Source organism: Prinia subflava, chromosome Z (genome assembly GCF_021018805.1).
Source record: "Prinia subflava isolate CZ2003 ecotype Zambia chromosome Z, Cam_Psub_1.2, whole genome shotgun sequence".
In the NCBI taxonomy this organism is placed as follows: Eukaryota; Metazoa; Chordata; class Aves; order Passeriformes; family Cisticolidae; genus Prinia; species Prinia subflava.
In genome coordinates, this window is record NC_086283.1 from 41,183,046 (window position 1) to 41,202,932 (window position 19,887).

At 41.9% G+C, this 19,887-nt stretch overlaps 1 protein-coding gene across 1 annotated transcript in view; it reads right to left on the reverse strand.

Moving 5' to 3' along the window:
- Positions 1–7,696, reverse strand: part of MAN2A1 (mannosidase alpha class 2A member 1) — a 120,254-nt gene extending 112,558 nt beyond the window's left edge. The window contains exon 1 of the mRNA XM_063421882.1: positions 7,562–7,696. Within this exon, the coding sequence (XP_063277952.1) occupies positions 7,562–7,696 (135 nt within the window). The remainder of the gene's footprint in view (positions 1–7,561) is intronic.
- Positions 7,697–19,887: the final 12,191 nt, after the last annotated feature.

Below are 19,887 nucleotides of genomic sequence, written 5' to 3' on the forward strand. Positions count from 1 at the left end.
ACACCTCTCAGCTGCCCTGAGAAACCTGCCACTATCACCACACGAATCAGCTACATAAACAGCTCCTTATGCTTCAGTCACTCTGAAGCCTTCAGCAGTTTTCATGCCTCAAATACTCCAAAGCAGCCTGCTTTCCCACTGCCTTCTGCTTGTCCTTCTCTGTTTGCTTCTGACACTAGTCTGATTTGCAGCAAGGACTCTCCAGAAAGGAGCACAGTGACACCCAACACAAGGAGGGGAGCCCAGTAACACAACGAGAGTCCAACATGTTTCATTCTCAGAAAGTGGAGAGTGTTTTGTTTCTCCTACCTAAACACTATACATTCCAGAAAAGATGCTAATTGGAACTTTCATATCCTGACTGAATGCACACTCCTAGTCTAAATGCAGTGGCTTTCGACAGACCATTGTAATCACTTCAGCAGGAAAAAATACCTAGCTCAAATATTTGAAGAGGGAGTATGACAGGGCCACAGATGAGGAGATCTCATGGAAACTGGTAGCCAAGGGAGAAATTCAGGCTAGAGACTTCTGATGTTACAGTCATGTGGAATTGGGTTATTTGCATCCAGATTCAGCCAGCAACCACTGAGTGCTTGGTTCAGAACAAGCCAGAACCCACTCCCTTTCACCCACATGAACAAAAAGGAGACCACAAAGGGGCTGCCAGTGTCCTGCATTAAAGTCGTTCTGCGTACCAAAGAATCATGGTGAAGAAAGTGGAGTACCACAATGGATGGAGCTCTCCAAAGTATGTGGAAATTGAGGTAATTGCCTATACACATTCACTGCTGTAAGCTGTGAGGAAACTGGAGTCAAAGTCTCATTTTCTGGCTGCACTGAACAGCAGTCATTATAACAGTTTTCTGCACAGTTTATAATAGTCTTACCAGTGACTATATCCAGGTACATCTCTAGGAATTGTGCTATCTTTGCCAAAATCTTGATATAAATTCTGATGAGATGTTAGCTTATCAAGATGGTAAGACCAAGAGGCATTCTCTGTTCACTATCAGAGCATTGTACAGTGAACAGAACATACTAAATATGCAATTAAATGATCACCTCCTGCACAGAAAAAACAAGCAGGTAAAAGTTAAAAATACAACCCGATGTATCATCAAAGCTTAATATTTGAGTAGACTGTTTCAGCCTGTATTCTCTTTAAGGCAAGATACAAAACAAAAAACAAGTATACAATGTATCAGTTAAAGGACAAATCAAGGTTTGAAGGCTTTGCTGATCCGTGCAGAGGGCTTATGTGTGTTTGTGACCATGAAAAGAACATAAGAGACCTTGTCAGTAATTTCCTACCTCTAAAGTACTATTCTAAGAAAGCTTGCTTTACAGAGACACTGGAATTCTTCTGAATTAAATAACTACAAATGTCTGTTCTCTTAAGAGAATGACAAAATTCTGATCTAAGAATGCAACAGCCTGACAAATTAATTTTAAGAAGCTGACATACGTCCACATTTTGCTTTATCACCATAGGCAGCAATAACAAGAATGTTTAAAGTACTATTACAACAGACTTATATTTCATGCCATTTACAGAGATAAATATAAGGCATGTTGTTAGGGACTAGTTTTGACACCACCATTAGTGACCTGAAGGCAAGGAGAAAGAAATTTAGAAATACTCATTTAAAGTCAATTAAACTGAAAAACATTCACTACTACTGTTACTGATACATTTTGTGTTCATCTCCTTGTTGATTCCCCCGCCTACTCCATGCTGAATCTTTATGTAAATGCCTAGCAGTACAAAAGTGAAGCCAAACTTATCTGCCTTTAAGAGTAGGAATTTGATTAATGGTTAATTTCATTTGAACAAGTCAAGACTTAAAACAATGTGTTAGACAAAGAAAAGCTCAAGTAAGAATAAACTAGAAAACCTCACTCTGTTTAATTTATACATTTCAGTTAGGCAATGACTCTAGGTAGCAGAAGGATGTGTTCAAGTACAGTTAAGAGTTACTGTTTTGCAAACTATGTATATACCTTTGCTTAACATTTCACACCAGATTTAAGCATTGTGATTGAAGAAGGCTAACAATAGCTTCTGCTTGACTGCTGCTTAGGCAGAACTTCACACAAAAATGTGCAAGCAACAAAAATAAATACACTCTGTGAACATTAGGAAAACAAAGAATTGTTACTGACCGGTAATTATGTTTACAAAGGCACCTGCTCCTCCTTTGCCAAGTACTAAAAACTCAGCAGGAGTAATCCTAGATTTTCATTATTTGCACTCAGGATCATTTCCATGACATTCAAAGGCCTCTAGATTGTGAACTTACTACGTGTTGTTAATAGGAATTTGTTTGTTTTTAAATAAGTCAACATGTTTCAAATCCAGAAAAATTGATTCCTTCTGCTCAACACTCAATCTCCTCTGATGTAAAACTCATAAGAATGCTAGTAAAAGTGCCCACAGTTTTTCAGTGCTCAGAAGTTAAAAAATGAGTAATTCAAAACGATGAACAAACTTAATTACCACTGTTCACATTTTAGAGTGCCAAACATTTCCTAAAATACCTGACCATGCTGCTTCCAGTATTTCTACAAACAGAAGTCCTGTTCCTTGTTATATAACAACGGTCAGAAAGCTCCCAAATGAGCTCATGAAAACCGACCTGTTACTAAGAACATCCAGCATCCAAACATGTGCATTCATACTCCATGTGAGTAATTGATTTCAGCTACTCCACTATGTCAAAGTATACAGCAAAGCTTTAGCTGGAAAAGGTGTGTATGGTGTATCTGTGGGGCATGGTACCTACCAAGCACAAGCCCAGTGGAGACTCGGGGCTGACGGAAGGCACAGCTGCCTTACAGCAGGGCAAGGGCTACCTCGGCAGATCCCTGAGGAAAGCTCACCACACAGATCAGAGAACTCTGCTGGTTTTGCCATGTATTTGGTCCTAATTTCCTGCCCCGCTGTACTGTGATTGCTATTTTGGCCAAGTGGTACTCCTGTCAAATTATTGGCTAACTCAGATGAAATAACACCCCATAAAGGAACAACCACCACTTCTGATATTTTTGTTGGAGCATCTGATGCATTGTGTGGATGCCTTGAAAGCATGAATCCATCAAGAAGCTTTAGCAGTACCAACTGCCAGGACACTTAATGATTTGCTGGAAGAACACAGGAACAAAAAACAAAACAAAACAAAACAAAACAACGACAACAACAACAACAACAACAACAACAACAACAACAACAACAAAAAAAAAAAAGAAAAAAATAAAAAAAAAACACCACCCCACCCAAACAAAACCAAGACAGCTACCAGCTACTTATAGAGGAAGTGAGGAAGTGTTCTTGACCACCTCCCTTTGATAGAGTGCAATCAGTGAGTTCACAAAAGCAGTTAACACACATGAGATGAAAGTATGCTTCAAATAATGGTGGTCAAAGAGGGAAGTGGGGAAGAAAACACAGAGGCAGCAAAGAGATCTTATTCAAATAACAGTTGTTTAGGAAAAAGAAAATGATAAACATGGTAGTTGCAGTATGTTTCAGCTTTGCCTTTTAATAAAGTTTAAAGAAAATAATAAAGACAAAATAAAGCATTCCTTGTGCTGGTCCATTTACCTACCAGAATCACAGCAGGCTTGATTTTCAAAAATGTATTTCCAGAAACAACATTTCACATCATGCAGAGATATTGTCCCATAAAAGATAAACCAAGCCATGTGAAAAGGTGGTTAGAGGAAAAAAGCTCAAGTTCAAAGCATTACCTGTCAGGTTGTGACAGTGAATGATTCAATGCAATGCTGTTTCCCCTTGCTTAGCCATAAAATTCACTAAAAAATAACTTTCATCATAAGACACAATGAACATATATTTCTGATGCAAGACACTATTACGAACAAACCCTCCCCTTTTTTTTAAATTGGACTTTTATTATGAGCCATGCATGCTTAGATGAGACTCCAGAATCAAAATACCCCACAAGCCATTAGGCTATTTTTATTCTTCTATATGAGCCCAAAATCCAGAATAGATTCATATGGGTTTATCAGTATTTGGTACGGATTTCATCTCTATACAATAACACAAGTTCTACAAGGTAATCTTCTTATGGATGTCTTGTCAGACTTGATTTGAATGTAGCTTTCACTTAGTAACTACCAATTTACCCCATACATCACTTGTATGTGACACTTGCTGCACAGGCAATGTCATAGGACTAAACACCACTTTGAACCTTCCTCAACTCTGCAGTCACACAAGATTTCTGAGACAATAATTTATTATTGCTAACAAAAACAATATACCCAGTCCTTTTTCCACTAGATTCAACTAGAAGAATATTACACAATGATCTGAACAGACAACTGGTACACTAATAACCTAAAAATGCACCTAAGCTTGTCTCTGCACAGTGCTGTAACATGGTTCCTAGCCTTCAGACAGGACACTAGGGCTCATCATATTCTGATATTTGCCATGAGACACGAGCATCGCATGGCTGGGAACAGGTTCAGATAGAGCATGTGACATGGTCATCACCAGAAAAATATACACTTGACAAACAGGCAGGATCCACAAAGATACCTGCAGAAACTACAGAGAAGAGGTCAGTAAGCCTTGATCTACATGTATTATAGGTACCTATTTTTCCCCTAAATTAACAGTGGCTTCCACCATTAAGGCTATAAATCACTTTAGCTATAGTTCTATTCTTGTTGCTTTGATGCCACACAGATAGTTGTGGCAAACACTCACAGTGAAACTGACTACTGATACCAGCTTTTGTAACACAAACACCAAAGAAGACACAAAGTTACTGCTGTGTCCCAACCCTGACAGTGAGTTCTGTTTAGTATCACAGTGAAAAGCACTAAAATATTTCGTTAAAGACAACATAAAGCCATCTGTCTATGGATATTCATCCATCTTGGGAGATCTTGCCCAAAAATTATTTCTGCAAGACATTTTTGTTGGTGTCCTGAACTCTCAAACTAGCAAGCCAGTTCTGTAAGGACACTTGACTACATTGGCCTACAATGAGAGCCTGAAAGAAGACTGAGTCTGATGAAGGTACCTTCAGATCACACAAAGAGAAGGCACCTTGCTTTGGAAAAAAACATGGTGTAAAAATGAAGCAGCAGTTCTAATAACTTATTTTACTACTGGCACTAGTCACCATTACTCTTTAGGTGAATACAGCTCAACAGGCACCACCAGCTGAAAAATCCTATCTCTTGTTCAGGTAGAATTCATACAGAATACCTAGATAGCAAATGCTTATAAGCTAAACAAGGGACTGCTTCCAGAAGTACCCAGTTCTCCGATCTAATTGTAAGCCACGTAAGTCAGAAAGAACAAACTAATCAACATGCAGCTTTCGGGACATGAAAAGTGACGTGTGTTGTTACCACAGTTGCACAGAGCAACAGCAAAGCATGTTGCCAAATCAAAGAGGTATGAAGTAAATCAAACCAATAACATCTGAAAAAACAAAAAAAAAGTCTTAATTCCTTTTTCTAAGCTAAAAAATCTGACCTTTGTCATCAGAAAAGAGAATGCATTCTTAAATCGACAGTCTGCTGCCATAATCTTTACAAACAAAAACAGCCTGAAGGTTTTAAATGTGTGGCTAGTTTCACTTAGAGTACTTTGAGCTCTGGCAATGCTGCACTGACACCAAAAACTTCTGTCAGCTGAGGTAGTGTTAAAGTGTTTCTTTCACATATTTCTGGAGGCTTCTTTTGCATTAATTTTAAACTGATGTTATAAAACTCTGAAAGCATTTGCTAGGTGTCAGAGTGAAACATTTCTATCACAGACGTAGCAAAAAGAAAAAGGAAATGACAAAATCATATGAATTTCATCTGTAACTTCCTCAAAAGACAAAGCAGTAACAAAAGAAAAGATAACTGTTTCACCCAAAGGAAGGATCAATGACAGGCAGAAGTTTCCCCAGTGAGAATCAGAAGCCTTAAAGAAATCTAGGCATTGAAAAGACAAAAAGAGTAAACACTGACAGACTGTTCTAGAAGACCAAGAGGAGGGAGAAAGATGAAAGAATAAATGTTTGTCTCTAGCTGATGACACCACCTAGAAGGAATAGGCCTGAAAACAGATTAAGGTACCAAACCCGTGGTCACAAGAGGTAAGACCACGTTACACCTCTGACAAGGATTGCACTGCAGGACAGGAACAGACAGGAACTTCAACTGCAAGACACTGGCAGTGGAAGACAAAACATGCCTAGTAAATCTTCCTTGTTCACTCAAGTATTCCAACCCAAGACCTAACACTAAAAGTAAAAAACAACATCCATGGATGAGCTTTCCTGTTCCATACTTCACCTCTATTAAACTCAGCTGGTGGAATAATGATACATTAAGTGATTTTCTCACATAACATTCTGCCTATATCCCCAAAGCAGTACTTGTACTTAGCTGTTACAAGAGCAGCATGTGGCATTACCCTCTTGTTGGAGTTACACATTGAACAGATACAGCTGCTGTAGCCAGCCTTGTCTTGCTCCTCTTCCTCTCTTCCTTCCTTCCTGCAAAACCTAAAGGCTGACCTCCGAACTCTAACTTGAACGAATAAAGGCAAAACAGATCTGCTCTCTTTCTTTACATTTAAGTCAAGGTTTTGGTCCTTACCATTAAAGAAATTATATAAATTATTACTTTTGCATTGAATAAAACAAGTTAACAGAGAGATAACAGAGAGATAATTGTTACTTTTTAACTAACCTTTTAGAGTTCTTTTATTCACTAGCAATCTCACTCCAGTACTAAAATATACTTTCATTCAGTTTATTTCCAATGAAAATAAGAATCAGGACCATGTAAACATAAATAGATTATAACTTTGTATTCTATGTTGTGGGGGTTTGCTGGTGTTTTGGGGTTAGTTTAGGGGGGTTTTTGTCTATAAGAACACACAGCTGTGTATAGCCAGCAGTTTTCTGCCGTACTGCACAGCAAACTACGTCCTCTCTGAAATTCATGTTTCTTCTCACGGGCAAACATTCCTTATCAGAACACAGCCACAACGCTCAGCTTTTAAACTTCTCTGCCACGCAGCCGACACAGGAACGTGAAGAACTGAAGAACTACGCTGTTTCACCATGAGGAGCACTCGGGTCAGCCAATGGCTCCAAACACGGCTTAGCGGAAAGGAAAGCAGCCACCAAGTCAGCATTTCCCTAAACCTACCTGTTGTTGACACGGCTGAGGTTCCGAGCTCTCCGCTCTGCCCGCGCACGCCCCGCACTCCCTTCCAGCCGCCCGCGGGGCCGCCACGGCCGCAGCGCGACCCCAGCCCGTCCCGTCCCGCCGGGAGAGCCCCGCCAGACCCCGCGCCGGGCTGTGCCCGCTCCGCCGCAGCCGCGCTCCGGGCCGGCACCAGCGCCGCCCGCAGGGGGCCCTGCTCGGACCCACGGCCGGCCCTGCTCGGCCGCCGCGCCTCGTCCCCGCCGCGCCTCGGCGCTCCGGCAGCGGCACGGCCGGGGGACGGTGCTGGCGGCACGGCCGCGCTCCCCTCCACCTCCGCCCGCCGCGCCCCGGCCTCCGCCCCGCTCACCTTGGGGAAGGTGCCCTCCCGCCGGGGGCTCTTCGGGTGGTCGAAGTGGCCGCGGTCAAGCATCAGGTACAGGGAGAAGATCACCACGCAGAAAACCGCGCTGCCGAACACCGTGAACTGCCGGCTCAGCTTCATCTCAGCGGCTGCCGGGCCGGCGCCGCCGCCGCCGCGCTGCTCCCGCCGCGGCCGGCGCACCCGGGCCCCTCTCGCCGCCCCGCGATCGGAGGCGAAAGTTCTCTCACCTTGGCGGGGACCGCAGGCGCTGCCGCCCCCGGAGCGGGGCGGCCCAAATCCTTCTGCGGAGAAGTGCGAGAAGTTGCCCCCCACACCTCGTTCCCCCGCCCGCCTCGCCGGAGCCGAGAGCCGTGTCGAGACCCCTCCGGCGCGACTGAGAGCAGAGCCGAGAGTTTCCGGGCGCGGAGCGAGTTCGCGGGCAGGAGGGCGCCCAGCGGGGAAGTGGCGGCAGCAGCACCGCCGCCGGGCCGACCAAGCGGCGCTGCTCCCCGCTCCCTTCTTCCCTCTTCTCCTCGTCCTCCGGGCGCCTCAGCAGCCGCTCCACTCCCCCTCGCTGACCGCACACGACGCCAGAGTCTGGCACCTCCTCCCTCGGCCGGAGCGCCGCTGCCGCCGCCGCCGAAGCACCCGGGGCCGCAGCGCCCAAGCTCCGCGCCGAGAGAGCCCCCGCCCGCCGCCGCCGCCGGAGCTCCGCGTCACGGGCGCGGCCCCGCCCCTGCCGGCCGCACCGCCCCGGCGCTCCAGAGCCGCGGCGAGCGCCGGCCGCCGCCCCTCCGCTCGCCGCGGGCAGGGACAGCCCGGCTGCCCGCCTCCGGCTCGGCGGGGCCCGTCGGGAGCTGCCCGCGGCCGCTCGGAGGCGCCGCGCACCGATGTGCCCGCTGCTGCCGCCGCCCCGTCGGCGGTCGGTGTGTGGCAGCCTCCGCCGTGGGAAGCGAGGAGGCTGGAGGAGGAAGCGAGGGAGGGCTGCCTGGAGACTCCGCCGTTTTGCCCGCCCCTCGCGGCGGATGGGGACTGGAGGAGAGGGAGTGTGGGGCGTGGGGAGACCTTCGGTTCCGAACGAGCCCGCGTTGTTCAGCAGAGCCCCGTCCCCTCTTCTGTCGGAACCCCATTGTCCGCTAGCACCATTGGGCACGTTTGTGAGCGGCTGCCAAGCTCCGGCTTGGGTCAAGCTTTTCTAAGTACGGAGAAGTAGAATGTTTCACGGTGCTTTCATGCGAAGTACCAGATGTTCCTGCAGGAATGGGTCGCAGCTGAAATAGGCCGGTTCATGGAAGGTTCACATTATGTCCTCAGTTCGGTAGCTTTTAACTCCTAATTTTTACATATCTAATCTGTTCGGCCTAAAAGCGTGCATGCCTGGCGTCTGCTCCTGCCCAATATTTTGGTGAACTAAAGATGCATCGGCTGCCATTGAGAATTAGGCACATCCTGGGAGCATGTTCTGCCGTTGTGTGTGCTTCTTTCTAAATGACTGTCATTGAGACATACACCTATACCTTAAAGTCACGGTATATGTGTTACCACCACTATTTTATTTCCTTTTGCCAAGAATATCTTCCCCTTTCCCACCCTGCCTGTTCCCTGACCCCCAGGTGTTAACTGTAATAGTACACAAAATTTGGCCCAAAAATTTCAGTGGATCTTTGCAGGAGCCAAGCAGCTTGTACCATGGCTAAGTTTTCCCATGTTTGTAGCTTTTTCTAATATCTTAAGATAACATACTTCCAAATCTGATTATTCATAATTTTCCATTTCTCCCACTGGACAAAAATGCTGAAGTGTTAGATTCCATCCTTGAGGAGCAGTAAGGACTGCTGCAGTCACTGAGCATGGACGTTAGGACCTACTGTAGTTGCTGAGGGAAGGGGAACCTCAGTCCAACCATCTTTTACTGTTTTGATACTAGGGCCAGCAAGACATTCTCAGGGCCTAGAGAGGGACGGCAGGTCAGCCAGAAAGCTCCTGAAGGGCAGCACAAAGGAATTCCAGCCCTTCTGGCCTGTAAGTGAGCTTCTGGTGGTGGGGAGGGCAAATTAAATGAGCATCTTGTCCTATTGGAATGCATGGTAACTCCACCTGGGGATGGATGAGTAGCCAACCAAAGGCTTATAGGTCAGGATTAGGGAGGGCAGGGGCAGGTGACGTTACAATGGGGTTCTGCAACAGGCTGCCTGACCAGGGAAACCAAGGAGATGAGTTCCTTCACAGACAGAGAGGAGCAGCATCATGTTCACAAGCCCTGGTCCTCACAGGGGACTTCAACCAGCCCAACATCTGAGGGAACAACACAGCAAAGCACAGACAATCCGGGCATCTCCTGGAATGCCGTGATGAATATTTCCTACTCCAAGTCATAGAGGAGCCAGTGAGGAGAGGTGCTACGGTGGACTTTATTCTCACCAATAAGGAGAGGACTGGAGGGGAATGTTAAGGGCTGCAGTGACCATGAAACAGTGGAGTCCAAGATGCTTGGGGCAGTGAGGAGGGAGCACTGCAAATTCACCACCACTGACTTCAGGATAACTGGCTTGGCCTGTTCAGGGGTCTGCTTCTTAGAGTATCATGGGATAAAGCCCTGGAGAGGGGCACAGGGAAGGTGGTTAATAGACAAGGACCACTTCTTCCAAGCTCATGAGCAATGCATCCCAACAAAAAGGAAGTCAGGCAAATCCACAGGAGATCTGTGTGGATAAACAAGGAGTTTATCCTTGAGTCTGGAAACTCAAACACTGTAAGGAAGCCTATAGAGGGTAGAAGTAAAGACAGGTATTCTGGGAGAAATACAGAGAACTAATCTGAGTAACCAGGGATTAGTATGGGAAGATAAAGCACTGGTAGTATTAAACTTAGGGACTTCTTCGCTAAACTTAGGGGCATCAAGGGCAAAAATAAAAGCTTCTATAAGTACATCAACTGTAAAAGAAAGAACAGGGGAAATGTGAGGGCCTCTCCGAAAGAATGTAGGAGATTACCTGGAACATGGAGAAAGCTGAAGTACTTCATTACTTTTTTGCCTCAGTCTTTATTGGCAAATGACTCCAGCCTCCCTGCCCAACTCACAGAAGGCAAAGGCAGGGATAGGTAAAATGAGGAACACCCACTGTAGTAGAAAATCAAATTCAAAAACATCTAAGGAAACTAAATTCCAATTCAACTGAAAATCAGTTCCATGATGAGTTCTGATCCATGATGGGTTCTGATGAGTGCATCCACAGGTCCTGAGGGAACTGGTGGAGAAAGAGGCTAAGCCATTGTATTTGAGATGTCATGAGGGTCAGGTAGAGTTCCCATGACTGGAAAAGGGGAAATGTCAACCTTATTTTTAAAAGGGGAAATAAAGAAGATTCAGGGAACTACAGGCCAGTGAGTCTCAGTTCAGCACCCAACAAGATCACAGAGCAAACCCTTCTTATAATTATGGTAAGGAATGTAGAAAATAAGGAGATGATTAAGAGCCAACATGTCTTCACTAAGAGCAGCTCTGAGAAGAAGGACTTGGGGTGCTGGTGAATGAGAAGCTTGTCATAACCCGGCAAGGTGTGCTTTCTGCCTAGAAAGCCAAGCATGTCCTGGGCTACATTAAAAGTGTAGCCAGTGTCCTGGGTTGAAAAATGTAACCAAAAATGTGTATTCTATTTTCATCTGTTGAAGTCGGTTGGGAGATATTGTTCTCTATCTCCTGTAACTCTAGGGATGGAAAGAGGGAAATGCCCTCTGTTAATGGGACACCTGATAACATCAGATATGGCAGTGCCTTCTTGTCTCTTCCTCCACCCATCCTCCTCCGAGGGACATCACCTGTGAATGGGGCATTTAAGGCCTCTCACATGACTGATAACATCACCTCATTTCATTGTGAGATGCTCCACTCAGTGGGAGGAGCCAAAGCCTTTCCACCAGCATAAAACCTGCAATCCCAAACACCAAGGTAGCCTGTTTCCACTGGATTCCCAGAGGATGACTGGACCCTTTTCTTGAGGATCATCTCTACTCCAATGGAGCCACATCTGTCATTCCAGGAGGACTTACTTTGGGCTGCTTCCAACACCCTGACCAACAGGGTGTCGGGTTTGCATTCTGACTCTGTCAGTGGTCCTTTGTACTATTGCATTTATCTTATTTCATTTTATTTTTATCTTTCTTGTTGCTTGTTCTCTCTCTATTAAATTGTATTTCTGACTTGGAGTCTCACTGGTTTTGCTTTCAAACCAGCACAGCCAGCAAGCCTAGGGAGGTGGCTCTTCCACTGTGCTCAGCTATCATGAGACCTCATTCAGAGCATTCAGTGCTGGGACCCCCAGCATAAGGACATGGACCTCCTGAAGCTGTCCAGGGACAGCCACAAAGGTGGTCGGGGGGCTGGAGATGCCGCCTGCGAAGACAGGCTGAGAGATGGGGCTGTTCAGCCTGAAGAGAAGAGACCTTATAGCACCTTCCTGTACCTGAAGTGAAACTACAAGAAAGCTGGAGAGAGACTCTTCACAAGGCCATGTAACAATAGGACAGGGGAGTGTGGGTTTAGCCTGAATGGGTGTACCACATTGTTGTCAGGTGACTCAAATGGATTATGACATGTCATATCCACAGGCCTTTTGAACACTTCCAGACAGGCAATTCCACCACTTCCCTGGGCAGCCAGTTTCAATGCCTGACTGCCCTTTCAGGGAAGAAATTATCCTTTACATACAATCTAAACCTCCTCTGGCACAACTGAGGCTGCTTTTTCTTGTCTTGTCACTTGTCAGGGAGGAGAAAGTGGCCACCATCTGGCCAAAACCAGGGAGTTGTAAAGAGTGATAAGGTCCTCCCTGGGCCTCCTTTCTTCCAGGCTGAACAGCCCCAGCTGCCTCAGCTGCACCTTATCAGACTTGTACTCCAGACCCTTCATCAGTTTCATTGCCCTTGTCCTGGATCCTTCCTGCCCCAGTTTGCTTTTCTCACCAACGCTAAGCTTATGTATTCTTAGGAATCAGATTTGATACAAATGGATGTAAGGACAGACAATTCTTGGTTTGATTTTCTTAAGAAATTCAAAGCTTGTCTGAGCATACACTCCTTTTTTTGTTTTGTTTTCTGCTTCAGTAGCTTTTCAAGTTCTGGATGCAATCACATACATTTGACAAAGATGTAATATTAAAAAAAATTAAATTTTATGTTTCCTCAGTGTCATATCTATCACTTTTATTTAAATACAAATGAAAAATAAATCAGGAAATGGTTTAGTACTGCCTTATTGCCTGCTATTAGTATCATGCTGCAGTACTTGCCAGTCTTTGCATTTATTGAAGGTGTAAGGCTCCAGACTGCAAAAATCAATCCACTTTCCAAGCAGTCAGGTCATTCTGCTCCAAAGTATTAGGAACTAGTGAAGGAAAATAAGGCATTGCTTTCCCCTACACTGAATTTATTTGCTTGGGTTTTGTATATAACTTAATGTTAAATGCTCATGGCTTAAGAATTAGACTGCATTGACCTGGTGTACATTCTGAAACATTCTGATGTATATTGATTTTGAAACAATATATAACAGAGTGGAGTATCAGGCATTTAGCAAAGCCTCTTGCATTTTTCAGAACTGAACAGCTGCAGAGATTTGATTTTTATAATGTGCTTGTCCATATATATATATGTACCTATATATATGTGTATATTCTTTTCTATACAGAACTTCCCTACAGCTGCATTTAGGGTGCATTGTTTTAAATATATGTTTAGGTTATGTCTTTGTGTAACAATACATCATTTAGAAAGGGAAAAGTGGTGTAGTGCTTCTCTTTTAAAATCAGAATGTTGAAAATAAGCAGAAAGTTAACATAGAAGCTAACAATCGATCATTTCTGTTATCCTTATAGTCTGGGTAACTCAATCCTTATATTAATCTGTTATAGGTGGCACTGAACTGCAAAAGCATAGAATAAACCAGTGCAGAATGCATGTCTGTGAAGATTCACACATCTCTCTTTCAAACCCATGCAAGACCTTTTGTTTTTCTACAAAGAGTGATAACCATAGTTATCAGTCCATGCAGAACTGTGTGATCCCCCTCACCATGTTCTGACACCTTTTCCAAGCCTTTTGATGAACCATATGTCTTAAACTGTGTAAAGGATGTTTTCTGTGAGTGCTGAATTAATTTTTCCTAATGGATGGCCAGCTTGCCCATCAAGGGTAGAAAAGCCCTTTTCTATTGAAGAACTTTGAACTGAACAATCCTGCCTGAATCTTAGACGGGTCGAAATACCTGGATTCCAAGGGACAGAGAACTCCAGATGTGTTAATTTACTAAGCATGGCATGACAAAAATCAAAAAGTTACCTTCAAAGATCTTAGAAGTATGATGTGACAAGTCACATGTTGTTAAGTCTGGCTAAATGTGTGTTATGAAAACTTCCTGAAGTTATTACATAATAATAACATGCCATTCTATAATAAGGAATGCTCAAATCAAAATGTTAAATACCAAACAGCAAAAAAAAATTTTATTGGGAAAAGCTGTTCCTTCATGATGAATCCTGTCATTATGCAATGCATCAATGTATTTTTACAAAGCACAAGAATGCTTTCTTTCTTTGCTGAATAGTGCTGGATATGTGGTCTCTATTTGTACACTTAGTCATGTCTTTAACTGTTTGGCCATTCCTTCAAAAAAAAATACACACTTAGAAAAATGAACAATGGATCTTCTATACATGTAGCTTATTCTCAAAATAAAAGCTGATTCAGCACAAAGCAGAGATGAAGCACAGAGAAGCTCTGTTAAACAGTGCAGCACAGGCTCTAAGAGCAAAGCATAGGCTTAAGGAAAAGAAATCTGAATATTTTGAAGGAGGGGGTTCTTTCAGAGTCTTTCAGTTCTTAGGAAATACAGTCATCAGAGCTGTTATGTAATAGTAGAGTCACACCGCCAAAACAGATATCGTCGATTTTCTGCATCTCTAAGTATCCCAAAAGTACTAAGTTCCATCTATAGAAAGCATAACAGAAGGGAAGTATTTAATTAATGTTAGAAAATGTAGCATTATTCTGATTATTCTCCAAATTATCCACAACTGGAAAAGTATTCTGGGAACTGCAAATATTTAAGTGCAGATGTAGTCTAAGGAGAATAAAGCAAAAACAAATAGGTGGGGGCAAAGTTCTGTTTAGCACCATCAAGGCAAAGAGAAATGTCTCAGGTGTGTCATATAAAGTTAGATAGAAATATCAGTTTAGTTTTCTAATTAATTAGTATTGATGAATATTGAAAAGAGTAACAAAAATGCTCATCAGGGCAGCACACATTATAATAAAAAAAAAAAAAAGAGCCAGTTGGAAGTATTAAGTTAGTAATATCTGCTTCAGAAAATCTATTTTGTGTTTGTAAGTCTAGTAAGAGAAATAACCATCAACCAAACTTAGCTGACGTTTTGCTGTGATATATTTGTTTAAAATACAGTCCTGAACATCTGCCTTAGCCTCTAAAGCTTAAAAAAATGACCAGATATCAGTCACCTACATTAATGCAAAGATTAAATATATTAGAGACAAGTTTTGATCTTTTTCAGGATTTACCTTGGGGGTAAAAAAAACCCTAATTATTATGGAACATCATTACTGTTCTTATGCATGTTTTGAATCCACAAATTTGAAACCGTGTGCTCTAAGAAGGAAGCCAGGCATATCCACAACTGTCTCTCATATTGTGCAGCAATGGCCTAAGTAGCCAGGATGGTCCAGAACTGTGTTTGACAGTGAACATTTTACCATATTTGGAAGTGATGCCTTGGAATATATAGGAATGTGCGATTTCATGACCCACCTTAATAGAAAATAACTGTTCATTTCTACAGTAGTCCTAGATCTTGATTTGAACAGATCATTTACTGTAACTTCAAATGCAAACAATCTTAAGGTTGATATTTGTAATGATTAGTATAAAAACAAATCAAATCACAGCATATATAAATACATACTTTTCCCGAAATAATATTGACAATGTGGAATAAAACTCACATATGTCTATTGTTGCTTCCTTTCTACTGAGAATAAAGCTTCAAATTGCAGGAAAAAAAAGTATGGTGTATTTTCAGATTATGTTCTGGTTCTTATTTTTCCTTTTATCTCTTTCCAATTCAACTGAGAATTATACTGTGAAAAGAATACTACAAATCAACTTTACCTTTTGAGAAATACCTTTTTCTCTTTGTTGATACAGTTGACATTGGAAAAAAGTTTATGAAAAATTGTCATTAATGTTTGAGGTCTGTAGAAGACAACCAAAAATAAATTTCTGTAGGCAGCTCAAATATAAAGAAATTGTATTTTTAGAAGGAAAAGACAAACAAAAATGGGCAAAACCCTCCAAACATCATGGCAGATTCCACTATCTGTATTTCTTCTGACCAATCTAATCCTTCTTGTCTTCCTAAATTACCTTAAAAATTCCTAAAATGTCTAGCTTTTATGATGCCCTCACACGTATGTCACAAACATGCTAAAGATTATTTCTGACAAAGCAACTAACAGTATCAGACCAAGCAAAGTGATAAAGAGCATAACTCAAACTCCCCATGTCCCCCATATAGAAGGGAAATGCCTTCCACACTCTGTGGCTGCTGCTCTGGGCTGTTTGGGGTTGAAGGAGGTATTGGGGTTGGAGGAGATATTGGCAGCCTTAATCCTCATGGCTGGCTGAGATTTCAACAGAAACTTTTGCAGTAAATGTGTGCATTTGTGTGGGCACCATATTCAGTGAATACCTGAACAGTAAGAAGAATAATGAACTTTATCAATAGGAAGACACTATAACATAGTACAAAACAGAAAGAATACCCATTGCTGTGTCGAGTAGCTTGCAACCTTCTTCCCATCAGCTCATTTTTTAGAGTTTAAACTGATTTGTCATCTATCCAACTCTGGCAGCAGGGAGATAGATGGCCTGCTAAAGGCTACCAGGCAGCAGTGCCCCTGTGCAAGGGCTCTGGAGGATGCTGAGGTGTTACCTTGGAAAGGAATAAAACCCCCAAACCAACAGCTTTACAATCTGGAACATGTTGCAACAAGCTTGCAGTATATGACCTACATTGTGGGGAGGCACAACTCTTGGTTGCGTTACTCCACTATTTCATGTCACAATTGAGAAAGAAAAACAAAGAAAGATTCCAGCATTATTTATGCAATTCTAGAGAAGATGGCCTCCTTCATGCAATTCCTGTGGGAGTTGAATGAAGGAGGAATTTTGTCACATTGTGTCCCACAGTTACAGCATTTTAGAAGTTTAATTTGAAAGCCAAAAAGGAAAGGTAGGAGGAGAAAGAGCAGCTGTTCTGTTGACAGCAGAACAAGTATGACATCGTTTCCTATCATTTTGATCCATCTTCTTTGATTTTAAGTAATTTAATAAAGGACAAGCATCATCTTTCACAGTGGTGGCATTTATTAACCTATATTTCCCTTGGGAAACGATTTGTTTAAATAAGTTGACTAATAATGTTAAGCAAACTGTGAAACTTCACCAACAGAAGGGCATGAATTAGCTATCTGTCTTGTATAGTTAAATAGTTGCCCATTTTTATTAATTCTGCAAGACTGCAGCTTATTTTTCATTGTTTTTCTGTAATATGTGATTGATATTTGCTACTTGCTTTAAAAGTTATAGAAGAGACAGGGCACGTGAGTATTTTATTACTAAATTCTATTTTTCCTTGTTAAATAAGGAATGGTGCTGAGCTTTTTGAGAAAATATTGACCACTGTCATGTAAAGATTTATTAAGTGTAGAGTCCTTCACCACCACAGCAAAGAATCTTGGAAACAAGTATGCATAGAAATGTGTGTTATCAAGTATTGCAACTATCCTCAACTCAAGTGGTCCTCAGATTATTATGAAACGGCATTAAGCAGTAATCACTAAGTAGTTATGATAACATCCTGACATTGTATCTTGGCTTTTCTTTTGGTGATGTTGCCTTTCTTCAGTCAGTGAATTACTGGCTCCTTAGCCTAGCACTTTAATCTCTTTTTTATTTTTGTGAGGAAAAATATGTCAACAAAGGAGAGGAAATTATCTCCTATTCTCCTCTCTGCTGGAGACTACATTGAGAGGATTGACTTCTACAGCATTTTTCTTCACAGCATGCAAACTTCACCTCAAGTAATCACATGCTTGTCAAGTTGACCATGTCTGCCCCATGACCACCATGCCAGTGTCAGCAAGGTACAAAACTCTGTTGTCTCTCCATGTGGTGGCAACAAGTAATATGGGTTCTGAACTGCGTACAGAAATTCACGTTGTAGCTATCATTTTATTCTTTCATTTGTAAGAAATGGTTATAATTTGCCTGCTCATTGTTGTCATCACAGGAGGAAGCCATTCAAGTCTCCTCATTGCAGTCACACGCTGAAGATATGAATTGTTCACTTCATAATTCTTAGGACCAAGGTCTCCATTTCAGAAAGGAAGTCAGTTTTGAGGTTTCTCTGTTGATTTTGTGTTTCATAGCTTTCTTTATGGGATTGCTAGAAGCCACCAGCAGAAACTTTGAAGCCTTAAGAGACAAAGAAAATGGACATGAAAAAGCATTAAAGTAGTGCAGCAACTGAAAAGTAGCAGATGAGAATGAACATATAGATCAGGTAGACCAGGACATCAGAGAAAGGTGGAACAACTGAATGACAGATTTCAGATTTAAAATGATCAGGAATGAACTCAGAAATTTGTAATGAAGAAAAGCAAACTATGAGACATTTATATGAGGAGCTTGTGGAGTGTTTTAGTGACACTACACTTTAGAGGCCCCTACACGAGCAAGGCTTGTATGGCAAAGGTCTTGAAGGTCCTGCTCTGTGTACTGACAAATGAGACTTCAGATCAGATAGGTGCTAGAAAATTCTAGGCAGTGTAGGTTTATTAGTGGTTTATGCCTGCTCTACTTTCAGGAAATATTTAAACCCTTTGCTGCCTTTCAGATTAAGCTTTATTTTTATGCATAACAAACAGATGAGAAATAATTTAATTATATACCAATAGTGAGAGAAGGTACCTCCAACAACTTCTACAACACTTGCAAGCATGAATGAGAATACTTTGGAAGGTATTGGAGGTTTGTGATAGAATTGCAGATTAAGATAATATTCACACTTCTGCATTTGAACTATAGAGCAAAACCACCAAGACTGGATTATGGTATTCCATAGAGTATTTTTCTACTTCCAATTTCAGCAAAATTGTGCATATTATGCACTGTGGCTATTACTTTATATTTCATGTGCAGCTTATTGATGTCCTAGAAACTAAAAACTCCCATCTCTTTGCCATTTATGATATTTTTTTGAGGTCAAGAAAGTGAACACATAACTTGATGAAAATATATGGTAATTTTCTAGATAATTATAGTAATATAAATCATTAATGTATTATTTTTAGCAAGTTTTGTATGATATAAATTACACAGCAGACTATTTACTTATCAATGTGAATATTTTGTAGTAATAGAATTAGTGATAATTCTAGAATTAACTTTGGATTTAAATAAAAATTCTTATTAAGATTTAAAGTAGACTTAAACAGTTACTTCAGTTACACAAACAGTAATCTAGAAGGTAAACATTTGAAAACTGCTCTAAAGTTACTAAATCAAATGACAGTTTTTTCTGCTTGGGAAATCATACATGATCTGTTACTGTGATTTACTTAATAGTATAGCAGTAATCTTCTGTGGAGGAAAGAGGGCAGCTGTTGAACTGAACATTTGCTGAATATTTTTTTATATTCAGGATGATGGAGAATAGTGAGTCTGGACTTTAGACCAGACCTAGAAGGAAGAACCTCACTTTTTATTTTCATCATGAAAAGTTTGTTAGGGGGTACTGCCTAAAAACAGTTTCTGAGATGAGAAAGGATAGCTTTATCCTAGAACTGATTTCAGTGTTCAGATGAGGCAGCAAATTTCTAGCTAGATGGTATGTTTCTCAACAGAATAATTCTCTTTCCCTTTATTTTAAGACAGCCTGCTTTCTTTTGGTGTGTTTTGTTTCTGCCGCTGCTACTGCTAATCAATATGTTAACTGATATTCAAGGGTCAGCCCTTCCACGTTCACATAATTTCAGAAAAATGATAATTCAGGTTTACTGAATCACAGCTCACACAGAGTGGGAATTCAGGCCTTTGATAGTACAGTTCAAATTTACTTTATTTGTCACTAAGGCTAACAGAGCCAGTCTTATATTTACATGGCTCAGGAATTCACGTCACCTCATGCAGCAGCATTTGAGGCCATAATGTTTCATGGTCAGTGCAACCAATGAAGCTGATACCTGAGGAAACAAAAAAT